Here is a 13,020-nt window from a genome sequence, read left to right as displayed (position 1 = left end):
GCCCCATCGCACCCCATCTCTAACCTAACCCGTCCCTTCCATTGGGCGTCTGACCTCCCACATGCCTAACCCATCCTGTCTCCCAAACCCCACTAGCCCCACCATCCTAATGCTGCTAACTCCCCACCCCCTTCAACTTCCCTTCTCAAACCTCTCTGAGCCCCGCATCTTCCCAAACCCATCTAACTCCCCCACCTCTCCAAACCCGTCACCTGCCTCTTATCCCCCTCCCCAAACCCCTCTAATCTCCCTGAGCCCCCCACCTCCCCAACCCTTGTAAATCCCTCACCCCCAAGCCCCCTCCCCAAACCCCTCTAACCTCCCTGAGCCCCCCACCTCCCCAACCCTTGTAAACCCCTCCCCCCCTCCCCAAACCCCTCTAACCTCCCTGAGCCCCCACCTCCCCAACCCTTGTAAACCCCTCACCCCCCTAAACCCCCCTCCCCAAACCCCTCTAACCTCCCTGAGCCCCCCACCTCCCCAACCCTTGTAAACCCCTCACCCCCAAGCCCCCTCCCCAAACCCCTCTAACCTCCCTGAGCCCCCCCGCCTCCCCAACCCTTGTAAACCACTTTAACCCTCCCACCTCTCCAAATGCCTCTCCCCCTCCCCCCCCCCCGACTTCGCTCTCCGGCCCGTCTCGTCTCGTCTCGTCTCGTAACTCCGAGTCCGCCCCTCGGCTGTATTGACCCTGCCCGGCCGCCGTCATTTTAGCGCCTGCGCAGTGCGGGCGGAGGGGAGCTGATGGCGGTGGTGGGGGTGCGCGCTGCGCGCTGGCTGCGGGCGGCGACCCTGCTGCGGGCGGCGGGGGGCCGGGCAGCCCCGCTAGGGGCCCGAGCAGGTCAGGAGCGAGCGGCGTCCTGCGCTGCGGGTAACGGGGCAGCGCAGCCCCGGGGCAGGCCTGGGGGGAACGTGCCCTTGGGTGTCTGCGGCGCCGGGCTCAGTGGAGCGGGGGCGGCTTGGGGCTCTTGGGTGCCCCGGGGGAGAGGGCTTGGTGGGGAGGGGGCTGGGCGCCCTTTAGTGGGAGCAGTCTCTTGTGTAGTCCTGGATCCTTGTCCGTGATTCAGTAATTGCAGACTCAGGTGACGAGGAGCTGCCCTCCCTCGGCCACCGCACAGAGACTTGGATTCTTGTGTCTGATACCCCCAATGCAAGTAATTTGCCCCCTAACCTGGGGGTGGGGGTGATACTGTGAAGCAGGCCCTCCTTTCACTGTCTACTATGTATTGGGGTGCAACCATCATTGGCTGCTACTGGCTGTGCCTCTGCCTTGGACATAAGAACGGCCATACTGGGTCAGACCAAAGGTCCATCTAGCCCAGTATCCCGTCTTCCAACAGTGGCCAATGCCAGGTGCTTCAGTGGGAATGAACTGAACAGGTAATCACCAAGTGTTCCATTCCCTGTCGCCTGTTCCCAGCTTCTGGCAGACCGGCTAGGGACACCATCCCTGCCAGTCCTAGCTAATAGCCATTGATGGACCTATCCTCCATGAACTTATCCTGTTGTGATGAGACTCCCAAAGAGCTTTGACTTGTGTTTTCTGCCTTCAGCTTCGGACTTGCCCAAGCACTTGATGCCTGGACCTTACCCCAAGACCCCAGAGGAAAAGGCAGCTGCTGCAAAGAAATACAACATGAGGGTGGAGGACTATGAGCCATATCCGGATGATGGCATGGGGTGAGCTACGTAAAGCACTGAGCTCATTAGATCCTTGAAGAAAGGCAAAAGCAGGTATCAGCTGGTACCAGGCTTCAGGGAGGATCTATTTAATAGTATATAAAACACTTACAACTGAAGTGCTTGAGGTATCCTGCTGCAATATTAAAACACTTCATGTACCCCTCAACACTCCAAAAAGGCAATGTTCTCTAAAAGGTTAAATAAAAACAAGTCACTGGAGCAACACATTATGGAGGGTGGAGAAAGTAATGTTTGGATGGAGGATGGTTGTATAGGCACTGGACTGGGATCCAGAAGATCTGGGTTCAATACCAGGCTTTGCCACAGACTGTATGACCTTGAGCAAGTCATTCTCCATGCCTTAGTTCCCTGTCTGTGAAATGGGGATAATATGTCCCTTCTTCACGGGGTCTTGTGTGGCTAAATTAACATTTGTGAGGTGCTCAGTTTCTATGACAACAGGGACACAAATACCTGTAATATGGTGTTAATGGTGATCCAACTGCAAAATGCCTTTCAAGTTAAATAATATATGGAGATATACCTATCTCATAGAACTGGAAGGGACCTTGAAGGTCATCAAGTCCAACCCCCTGCCTTCACTAGCAGGACCAAGTACCATCCCTGGCAGATTTTTGCCCCAGCTCCCTAAATGGCCCCCTCAGGGATCCTGTGGGGAGGGATGGCTTGAGATAGTCACAGGGAGAGAGGAGGAGAAGCTGTGCATATTCCAGTAGCACTTGCAATTTGTATAAAGACAAAATAAATAAACCAGGGGAAGAGGATACACCATATAAGCAAAGTCATCAGTATGAAGGCAAGCAATGCCATGTTAGTTAACATGTTTTTAAAATGTATTTACAAAATACTGTAAGTTCAAGAGCTACTGCAGCTAATAATTTTCTTGCTCTGCTATTCCATTTTAATAGATTGTCCTAATGAGCTGTATCATACAATGGATATAAATAATTTCTTTTTTATTTGTATTTTATTTGTATGTTTCCAATAGGTATGGTGATTATCCCAAACTTCCTGACCGATCTCATCATGAGAGAGACCCCTGGTATCAGTGGGACTACCCCAGTCTGAGACAAAACTGGGGAGAGCCGGTAGGGATGGTGGATCTTTTTGCCTCTAACTTGCCAAATTAGTGCTGTTTGTACTGAGCTTTAATGTTCAACTAGAATAATATTTGTGTAATACTTTACCATCTCACACCAATGTTTGGAAAGGAAATCTTAGGCTAAGAAAGTCAGGGTAAATCCCTATTCTGCCGTCCCGTTTCCCCCGCCCCCAATCAATCCCAGACAAGGTCAAAGGATTTTCAGTGTCCATGCAGATGAGAGAGGGCCTCTGTATCTTAGCATCTTCCATAGTAAGGTGAAGGGCTGAGTCAACCATACTGGGATTTGAACATGTATCGAAGAGTCTTAACTGCTTCAGATCTGATGTTTGCATTACTAAACCCTCCTTTCTGCTAGATCACAGAAGTTCATGCCCTTTCAGCCCAGTGGGTCCTACCACTTCTATCACTGGTTCTGGGGTTGCTTTTCAATGGAATAGGTGCTGGGTGGCCTTTTCCCTAGAAACTGCTTGAAACTTCCTTTCTGACATTAGAAAAGGAGACTTAAGAAGAGCCAACTCCCAATGATTAGTAACTCTTGCTGGTAAGAGAATGTGGGGTTTCTGTAGGTGGTTGAAACTGAACCATAATTATTTCACTTGGTTGATGACATAAGCTGTCCTTAAGCAATAGAACTAGAGGGGAAACAAGCTTTTGTGTGTGTACTGGGGATTTCAAAATGCTTGGTTGAAAAAATTGATTATAGTGGAGGGATGACTAAAAGTAACTCAAGGCAATGTTTTTGCCCTGTAGCAATGCTGTGACTTGAATTTACGTTGAGTAGTTATCTAATCTCTCTCAGTACATTCTCTCATGTAGCGAGGATCATAGGTGTAGTATAGAAAGGCTTGGGAGTTGTCAGCTTGGCTATTGAGCTTTTAAAAGCAATGGTGCATGAGAAGTGTTGCAGTGATTCAAGATACCTATGTGCTTTGGCTCTCTCTAATGCTGAGAATGCTTTGTATTGATATTTGCTGTCCCTGGGGTGATTTGGGGTTGTGGTAATTTCCCGTTGCACATACTGTCTCTTGGTCATAGTGGAGCACAAGTGTTTTCAGTGAGAAGTGTTGGAAATAGTAAAAACTGCCCTCTTTACTTGTAAGTGATGGTTTTGTTTGTAATGGTGAGAGTCTGGCTCCGCTGCTGTTAGATCAGACAGCTGTGCAGTCAGGCCCACCATCTGAAGTAATGAACTAGGAAAGTGAAGACGGTATGTGATCAGAAACATTGAGTTGTCTGCATTCTGGTTATGTGTTCTGCTTAGCCGCTCATGTTTAAGATGCTTGACTTTTAGCTTCTAGGGTGAAAGTCCCTCGTGAATGAGATGCTTAAATGTGCATCTGTTCAAGCAATTGTATTCAACCTGTGGAGGTCATAGGATAACTCCCATCCCATCCTTAATCTGTTGGTGCCTGGTGCATTATGTAGATAAGGAACCTGTTCTAAAGTAGCAGGAAATAACTTGTGACTTTTTTGCTATTCTAACTCCACTCAGCAATATACATCTGTGGGGTCCTCATATGCCAGGAACTCCCCACAAACCATTGTACCAATTCCTGCTGTGCCTTTTTGTGAAGTACCATGAGAACAAAAGACATTCTGAGACACAGTTGAAGTGGTGGTGGGTGGATAAATGTGGGTTCATGATATTTTTTGAAAAATGAAGTAATATTGTCTAATTGTTTGAGCAGAAAGCTGGAACTCGGGGCTCCTGCGTTCTGTCCTTGACCACCATCAATTCACCCTGACCTTGGACAAGTCACGTAGTTTCTCTGTGACTGTATCCCCATCTGTAAAATGAGGGTAAAATTTTCCTTCTGGTAGCGTTGTGATTTCTAATGTCTGCAAACTGCATTAAGTTTCTTGGATGAAGAGCCAGAGAATTGTAGAGTGCTATTGGAATAATATAACCGAGCCTCTCCCTGTATTGTTTAGATGCACTGGCACTTTGACATGTTTCTCCGGACCCGTGTTGACACGTCCCCCACTGTGGTATCCTGGCACACCATGCGCAATCGCTTCTTACTCTTTATTGGCTTCATGCTGTTTATGTTCTGGCTTGGAGAAATGTACCCATCCTACATGCCTGTGGTGAGTAATGAGGTGGGGCGGGGCAAGAGATCTCCTAAGAACAGTTGCTGCATGCCACTGCCAGATGCCCAGAGCAGCGTCCTATTGAGGTTGAAGATCTTGGGGATACGAAGGCCCTGCTGCACCAGTGGTGTGGCTTTGGACCAGTCACTTAGATCCCAAGTCCTCAGAGGTACTTAGGCATGTAACTCCTGTAGAAGTCAATAGGAATTAGATGCTAAAATATCTTTCAGGCTGTTGGCCTTGGTGTCTCAATGCCCCACTGTCCCCATCTGTAATAGTGGGAGAACATTTGCTTCAGAGTGGTGCTGTGAGGGTTGCATGGTGCATCAAAGAGACAAAACACTCTGTGAGTGTGAAGTATTTGCCCGCAGGTTTGCTAAGTTGCCTGTTTGAATGTGTTGAGTTTGCTGCTTCACAGCTATGTTCCTCTGCAGGGACCGAAGCAGTATCCTTACAATAACCTGTACCTGGAGCGAGGGGGCGATCCCAGCAAAGAGCCCCCAGAGGTGAAGAACTATGAAATCTGAAAGATGCATGGGAAATGTAGCTCTTCTCCTGGGATATTTACACTGGGGATCCTCCAGAGTGTTCACTGCAGGATGCACTAATCACTTGTTCTCTTAGACATTTACTCTTAATGAAATATATTGTGAAAAATCTTGTGGTGGATTTCTTTTCTTTGAAGAGGCTATAAAGTGGGCAGTGAAGTTACAGTGACTCCATCATTGTCTCGGAGCAGGGGTAGAATTCCCTTGTGTACAGGATGGTGCTTCAGGAAGAAGTCCGGAGGTATCTTACACACAGATATGAATCTGTGTGTAAAATGGACACTGAAATTCTTTAGATATGTCTGATTCCAGTGCCAGCTACCAAGGTCATCCTTGCAGCTGTTGGAAGGAGAAGAAAGTAAAACAGAATTCAATTACATGTTCAAAGATGGACACAACTCCTTTGGGTTATTCAACTCTGCCATGATGCCATCTATACTATGAATAATTTTACTTCCTCATGGGGTTGGCTCTTCTCTCTCAGCCCTCCTCAGCAGCAACTACAATAAAAGTTTGAGTTGCCTTATGTACTGGTGGATTAGGACCACAGAAGAACCCAGCCTTTGAAGCGATACACCTCACTAGATAAACCTTCTATCCCTCACACAGCGCAAAATCTCCCTCTATTCTTATACCCATTTTGAGCAGTATTGCTGCTTACCACAGTCTGCCACTTTAGTGTAGGAGTGACCTATTGCTGTGTCTTATTGACCTTGGCTGTTGAGGGCATGGTTGGTCTTCTGAACTCAGTTATTCCCCAATGTTTTAGAAAGTTTCAAGGAGTGTATGTAGTAGCACTGTATTTTACTTAAATAATTTCAGTGTGTTGCCTTTTGCCTGGAAGTAAAGAAAAGCATTTTCTAAAGTTCTTAGAACTCCAAGCTGTGATAAGTGTTCAGCGGGTGTTTGAAACTATAGTAAAGAACAGAACTATCAGACACAGATGAATACGATATGTGTGGGAATAGTCAACATAGCATTTGTAAAGGGAAATCATGCCTCACCAATCTATTAGAATTCTTTAAGGGTGTCTACAAGCACATAGACAAGGGTGATCCAGTTGATTTAGAGTACTTGGACTTTCAGAAAGCTTTTGACAAGGTCCCATGCCAAAGGCTGTTAAGCAAACTAAGCAGTTATGGGATAAGAGGGAACGTCCTGTCCTGTATCAGTAACTGGTTAAAAAATAGGGAACAAAGGGAAGAATAAATGGTCAGTTTTCACAGTGGAGAGAGGTAAATAGAAGAGTCCTCCCAAGGATCTGTATTGGGACCTGTGCTGATCAAAACATATTCATAGATGATCTGGAAAAGGGGTGAAACAGTGAGGTGGCAAAGTTTGCAGACTATACAAAATTACTCAAAATAGTTAAGTCCAAAGCAGACTGCAAAGACAGGGATCTCCCTAAACTAGGTAACAAAATGGCAGATGAAATTGAACATTGATAAATGCAAAGTAATGCACACTGGAAAACACAATCCCAATTATACACACAAAATAATGGAGTTTAAATTAGCTGTTACCACTCAAGAAAGAGATCTTGGAGTCATTGTGAATAGGTTTCTGAAAACATCTGTTCAAGGTGCAGCGGCAGTCAAAAAAAGCTAACAAAGTTAGGCTCCATTAGGAAAGGGATAGATAAGACAGAAAATGTAGTGCTATTATATAAATTAGTAAACTTACACCTTCAATACTGCATACAGTTCTGGTCACCCCATCTCAAGAAAGATATATTGGAATTGGAAAACATACAGAGAAGAACTAAAATGGTTAGGGGTATGGAATAGCTTCCATATGAAGAGAGATTAAAAAGACTGGGACTGTTCATCTTAGAAAAGAGATGACAGAGGGATAGGACAGAGGTCTGTGAAATGACTGGTGGGGAGAAAGTGAATAAGGAAGTGTTTTTACCCCTTTGCATAACACAAGAACCTGGACTCACCCAATAAAATTAGTAGGCAGCAGGTTTAAAACAAATATAAGGAAGTACTTCTTCATCCAACATACAGTCAACCTGTGGAACTTGTTGCCAGGGGATGTTATGAAGGCCAAAACTATATCTAAGTTCAAAAAAGAAGTAGATAAGTTCATAGAGGATGGGTCAGTCAATGGCTGTTAGTCAAGATGGTCAGGGACACATTCTTATGTTCCAGGTGTCCATAAACCTCTGACCACTAGAAGCTGGGAGTGGGTGATGGAATAGATCGCTCAATAATTGCCCTGCTCTGTTCATTCACTCTGAAGCATCTGGCACTCATCACTGTTGGAAGACAGGATACTGGGCTGGATCAGTGGTTCTCAACCTATTTATGCGGCCTACACTGTGTTATGCGGGCCACATCCAAAACTATATAGCTCAGAGGATGTCACAGGAGCCGCAGCTATGTGCTGACTGGGCCGCAGGTTGAGAATCACTATGCTAGTATGGACATTCTTATATTCAGGGTTTGTAAGAAATGGAGGAGGTATGTCCAAAGATACGTTGCTTCACTCACTACTGATATGCAGCGAGCTCTTGAGTGGAACATTACACCTATTCTGTGCTAATGATGCAACAGAACATTTTAAGAGAGAAAGTGGCAAATAAAATGGTAGGAGCTGTTAAGGAGACAAAATTGTAGGAACTAAAAGTGAAATTGCCAGGAAAGGTGGTAATATCTCTACTCTTATAGGTACAAGATTTGCACTGAATGTAAGTGACGGTGGTCTGAGCTTTGGATCTCAGTCAAAAGACTGCAATGCTGTAAGCATTGTGTTCCATTGCCTTATGATTTTGGCACTGGCTCTGAGGTTGCGGTCTCTGTTACTGAATCACCAAAACCACTTTTCCCAGGCTGCATTTTCAGGAGAGGTTTCTCATCCCTGTATTTTCAAGGGACACTTCTGCTTGGGTGATGAGTTTTTACATGATCATGGACTCCAGCTGCAATATCACAAAACATTTCATTTTAATAGATTAAGAAAAAATACAAATAGGTTTTTACTGGCAGTGATAAAGACTGAACAGAATGACAAAATTTGCCTGCTCTGTGGATCACAGCTATGTCCTGTTCTGCTAATGGATACTGTGGAATGACATTGAAAAGCTCTGTTTGCTCTAATGCAGGAAAAGGGGCAGTGAAAATAACAAAACTCAGCACAGGTTTGTTTCTGGGCTTGGGTTCCAAGGTGCCTCCTAAACCACCATCATACATTACCTAAAGTACTACCTAGCTATTTGAAAAACAAAATTAAAACCCCCAAAAGTTATAACAGTAAAAGTTAAGTCCATGATCTTAGATAGGGCTCACCAGGCCTGTGTCCAGCCTGACTTGACTGAATGGTGCTGGGATATCAGCTCTTCTGTGCTGTTAGCTGCTGTCAGATGTAACTGATCACCAGAGGAGTCCCATTGGGATCAATGTTACTTTTTGAGTTAATTTTGCCAGTGTGAGCAAAGGCAAACTGGCAAATTCTGGCCCCTAATAACAACATGACAGTAGTGCTCACAGGCCACAGAGGGGATCTGAGCCCTCATGGTGCTAGGTGCTGTACAAACAGGAAGAATGCCCCTTCTTGAAGAGCTTACAACCTCTGTGGAGATTATAGTTCAAATAAAACAGGGCTGGATTCTCTGTTAAAGTTAAGCCCAAGGTTTCCTTTAGCAGTGAGAAGGATATGTGTAGTACTAGTGAAAGGGGATAATACCCTGCTTCTGACTGCAGTGCAAGTGGATATGGGTTTATGCCTCATATCCAGGAGGCACTGGCAGCTAATTCCCCAATAAGGGTGGAACGGTAAGGATGGGAGGGTTAGTATCTCACTGGAAGTGTCACATACAGTGGGGGTCTTTGAGGAAGCACATAGAGGAATAGATTGGGGTGCAAGGAACAGCTGAAACATACAGTCATACCAATATGGGGCTAAAGCCCTGGTTCTCCCCCTCCTCCCCCCAGGACAGTAATTGAATGCTCCAGTAGAATACAACAGGGAGCAGCGGGTTAATGTACATGTGGGTGGGGTCGGGGAGGGAGCGAGTGGGGGCGGGGCCTCGGGGAAGGGGCGGGGCAGGGGTGTTCCCTTTTGTGCAATTAGACAGTTGGAAACCGTAGGCCCTGGGGGTTGATGCTCCAGGGCAGGGGGGCTCGGGCCTTGACTTTGGCCCTACGTGGTAGATACGGGGGCGAGGGGTTTGATGCCCCAGTGCGGGGCGGGGTTAGTGTGTGTCTGAGGGGAGGAGTCACACATACACTGATAGGCAGGAGACGCTTCGCGGGCGGAGCTCTTTGGGCTGTTGGCGGCCACCATAGAACAGGCTCCGCTCGCTGTCTGAGCAGGGAGGCCGGGCCGGGCTGGGTCAGGAGTCGCGGTAGGGAAGGTACCGGAGCCGGTAAGGGCCGCTCCGTCGGCCCCTCCTCCCCCCAGCTCTGACCCCGGCGCGGGCCCTTCCTACCCAGGCCCGGCCCCCGCCCGGCCGATCCCCTCACGCAGGCGCGGGCCTGGCCCTGGCGCGGCCACTGACGGGGAGCCGGAGCCCGCCCCGAGCGCCGCAGTCCCGTGCCCCCGGCTCCCCGCCCACGCGGAGGGGCTGCGCCGTGCCCGTCAGACACGAGCTGCCGGGGGTCTGAGTGCTGCCGCCCCACGGCCGGGCTGGAGATCTGTGGCGTGGGCGCGCTGGGCCCCCACCTGCGGGCTGGTTTCACGCGTGGGTCGTCGCACAGTTGTCCGCTGGAGGCCATTTCTGCGGCCCTCTGAGCCCCTCTGGCTTGAGAGTTTCAGTAGTTCTCTGTATTACAGTAGCACCCAGAGGCCCAGCCGTGCTCGGTGCTGTACGGACATATAGTGAGCGCCAGTCCTTGCCCCAAGGAGCTTAGAGTCGCCAGGCGACACAGATAAAGGGTGGAGGAATAGGAGTGCGGTTTTCCCTTGTGAGATTGTGTAAGACAGGGTTCTCAAACTGGGGGGTTATTACATGGGGGTTCACGCGCTGTCAGCCTCCATCTCAAACCATGCTTTGCCTTCAATATTTATAATAGTGTTAAATATATTAAAAAGTGTTTTTAATGTATAAGGGGGTGGGGTCGCACTCAGAGGCTTGCTATGTGAAAGGGGTCACCAGTACAAAAGTTTGAGAACCATTGGTGTAAGGGTATATGGGAAGTGAGTGGCAAAGCTGGGATTGTGATCCAGTTTCCTGTGTCCCAGGAGCCGTCCATTCCCTGTACAGCAGTGTAATGTAGAGCTGAGAATTAGCTCTGTATTCTTGAAGGAAGGTAGGAAGTCCCTTTGTAGGTTGCAGTGTGTTATACTGAGTCCTGCCTTCCAAAAAAACCCTCATTGCAAGGGGCAGTGGCTTTGCAACTGGGGTTAGAGCCATCCCAGTGTCTCCCCTCTGGGTTCCTACTGCCTGATGTTTACTTTTATTTGTCAAAATAGGCTCAGTCGAGGACAGTGAGAATTAGGGGAGAGGGAGATCAGGGACTCTGAATGGAGGCGCATGTAGTATAGCTAGGGCTTCTGATTTAGGTTTTAACTGATAAACACCAATAAAACACCCACGATTAAAAAAAATCCTTGTTTATCCAATCAGCACTGGAAATGATTACTCAATTCATGCTGACTTCACCCCTTTCCCAGTGCAGTTTGTTTATACAGGCGATGCTCCCTGGTTTGTAGCTAAGCACTTGTCTACACAGACCTGTAATGTGGACTGCAAGGGTGTGATTTCTGAAGTGCAATAACTGCACATTAATAGGTCCATGTAGACCCTACTGTTGCAAACTAAAGGTTCCCTAGTGCGCTGTGCAGTGCAGTTTGAAACAGTACTATGTGTATGTACAAAGAGAGAGCTCCAGAAAACCCTGATTTTTGGACATCTATCTGGAAGTCAAAAAATTGCTAAAAATAAATTGTGAAAAATGAAATTAATAAGCCCAGAAAAACAGAAGCCCTAAGTATAACCTAGTGTGTGTGGCACTGGACTAGCACTCAGGAGACCTGGGCTTAATTTCCAGTTCTGCCATTGGCTTCCCTCTCTGTGCCTCCTTTTCCCTTCCGTAACATTGAGCTAAGGGTACTGACCTCTGTAGTAAAGCACTTGAGATCTAAAGACAAAAAGTACTATACAAGAGCTAGATATTGTTTATTCCAGGAGGAAGTTTTGAGATTTGGGTTGGGTGGGGAAGTCTGTAGGAAAGGATTTCAGGTTGACAGTGTTGGGATTGTAAAAGAGGGAGTTCAGCTTATTAAAGGGGGATTGGGAATGCTGTTATCAGGCCAGTTGTGGGGTTCTGTTTGCTGTTACTACAGTATCAGTTGTAGCTATTTATAATGCCTCCATCACTACAGTAGCTGGGCACCTGTGTTTCCTGTGTAGATGACAGATTGCTGCCTCCTTCAGCAGGGTCTGTATGATCCATCAACCGTTGAGAAGATGAGAGAGAGTGTTTTAATTTTGACAGCTGGGTATCTCAGTACAGTACCTTTTCTTCCCTCATGTCCCTGGTGGAAGGGACTTGTCTGACCTGCTAGACCTAGCTTCCCCCATTGCCAGAGTACTGTTTCCTTCCTTAAGGACACTTGGCAACAGATCCTGGCTAAGAGAGGCTTCTGGGAATGCTGAGGCTCTGTCAATAGTGGCTGAGACTTGGCACTACCTGGGATCTGTCAACTGCTCCCCTCCTGCAGATAGTGTAGGACAGTGCTCCCCAACCTTTTTCATCTGGCGCCCGCCAGATGAAAATGAGCCATGGAGGACCATGGCGGCGGACGAGCATCTGCTGAAATTCTGCCGACAAGCGGCAACGTCAATAGGCATCGCCACCGAAAAGTAGCGTCATCCAGAGGCGCTGCTGCCAAAAATTGGCAGCATTTCGGTGGCGACACCTCTGGATGACGCAGCTTGTCGGTGGCATTTCGGCAGATGCTCATCCGCCGGCCAGTATGCAGGTGTACTTAGACACTGCGGCGGGTGCCATGGCGCCTGCGGGCACCACATTGGGGACCCCTTGTGTAGGAATTGGTATGACTAATGAAAGAGCTCTTGCGAGAAGCCTGAACTTTCTCGGTGACCTGAGATGTTACTTCTAGAATCTAGATAGAACGCCAGATGGTGCACTCTCCCTGTGAATCCTGCTGATTTATTCATTTTACAGCTCTCTGGCTCTTCTTACAGCAGCCAGAAGAGGTTGCTAGAAGACTGTTTCCTTACTTTGAGGGTCATTAATCCTGTCCTGGACACAGAGAGAAACAATGTGCAGAAACACCATGAAATTCTGAAGGCTCTTGGTTACTGACTATCCTTGATCTTGTCTATCAGTGTAGGGCTCAGAGCTGCAGTTTTTCCTTCAAGCCTGAGACAGCAGATTGGTGTCCTGAAAACCCCTCCTATTGCGGAGTGAGACACTGTTGTCCTCAAAAGGCCCCCAGTGCCAGTTCAATTGAATTGAATTGATTTCTCAGACAAAGTAAATGGAAGGTGCCTGGAAGGCCTGTGAGATTGTAACCTCGTGGCTGGATCACTCTAATCCACTTTCTTTGTTCTGCTGACACCAAATGTGGTAGCATAACTATGCCACTGGCCTAAGAACCAGG

At 47.6% G+C, this 13,020-nt stretch overlaps 2 protein-coding genes across 6 annotated transcripts in view; both read left to right on the top strand.

Annotated features, from left to right (window-relative positions):
- Window positions 1-689: 689 nt before the first annotated feature.
- On the top strand, window positions 690-5,562 carry NDUFB8 (NADH:ubiquinone oxidoreductase subunit B8). Its single transcript, XM_045022635.1, has 5 exons — window positions 690-841; window positions 1,554-1,680; window positions 2,693-2,792; window positions 4,742-4,897; window positions 5,335-5,562. Exons 1-5 carry the CDS (start codon window positions 745-747, stop codon window positions 5,425-5,427), a joined length of 573 nt encoding a protein of 190 aa, XP_044878570.1. The 5' UTR covers window positions 690-744; the 3' UTR covers window positions 5,428-5,562.
- A 4,011-nt stretch (window positions 5,563-9,573) lies between these two features.
- SEC31B (SEC31 homolog B, COPII coat complex component) overlaps window positions 9,574-13,020 on the top strand; it is a 42,980-nt gene continuing 39,533 nt past the window's right edge. Inside the window, exon 1 of one of the 5 annotated variants that reach the window (XM_045023422.1) lies at window positions 9,574-9,598. The gene's annotated coding sequence lies outside the window, so the exon portion shown is untranslated. Of the gene's footprint in view, window positions 9,599-9,650; window positions 9,818-9,990; window positions 10,133-13,020 lie in introns of those variants that run through there. The other 4 variants (XM_045023418.1, XM_045023419.1, XM_045023420.1 and 1 more) reach the window with 4 other exon arrangements.

Source organism: Mauremys mutica, chromosome 7 (assembly GCF_020497125.1).
Source record: "Mauremys mutica isolate MM-2020 ecotype Southern chromosome 7, ASM2049712v1, whole genome shotgun sequence".
NCBI lineage: Eukaryota > Metazoa > Chordata > Testudines > Geoemydidae > Mauremys > Mauremys mutica.
This window is presented reverse-complemented; position numbering and strand designations above follow the sequence as displayed.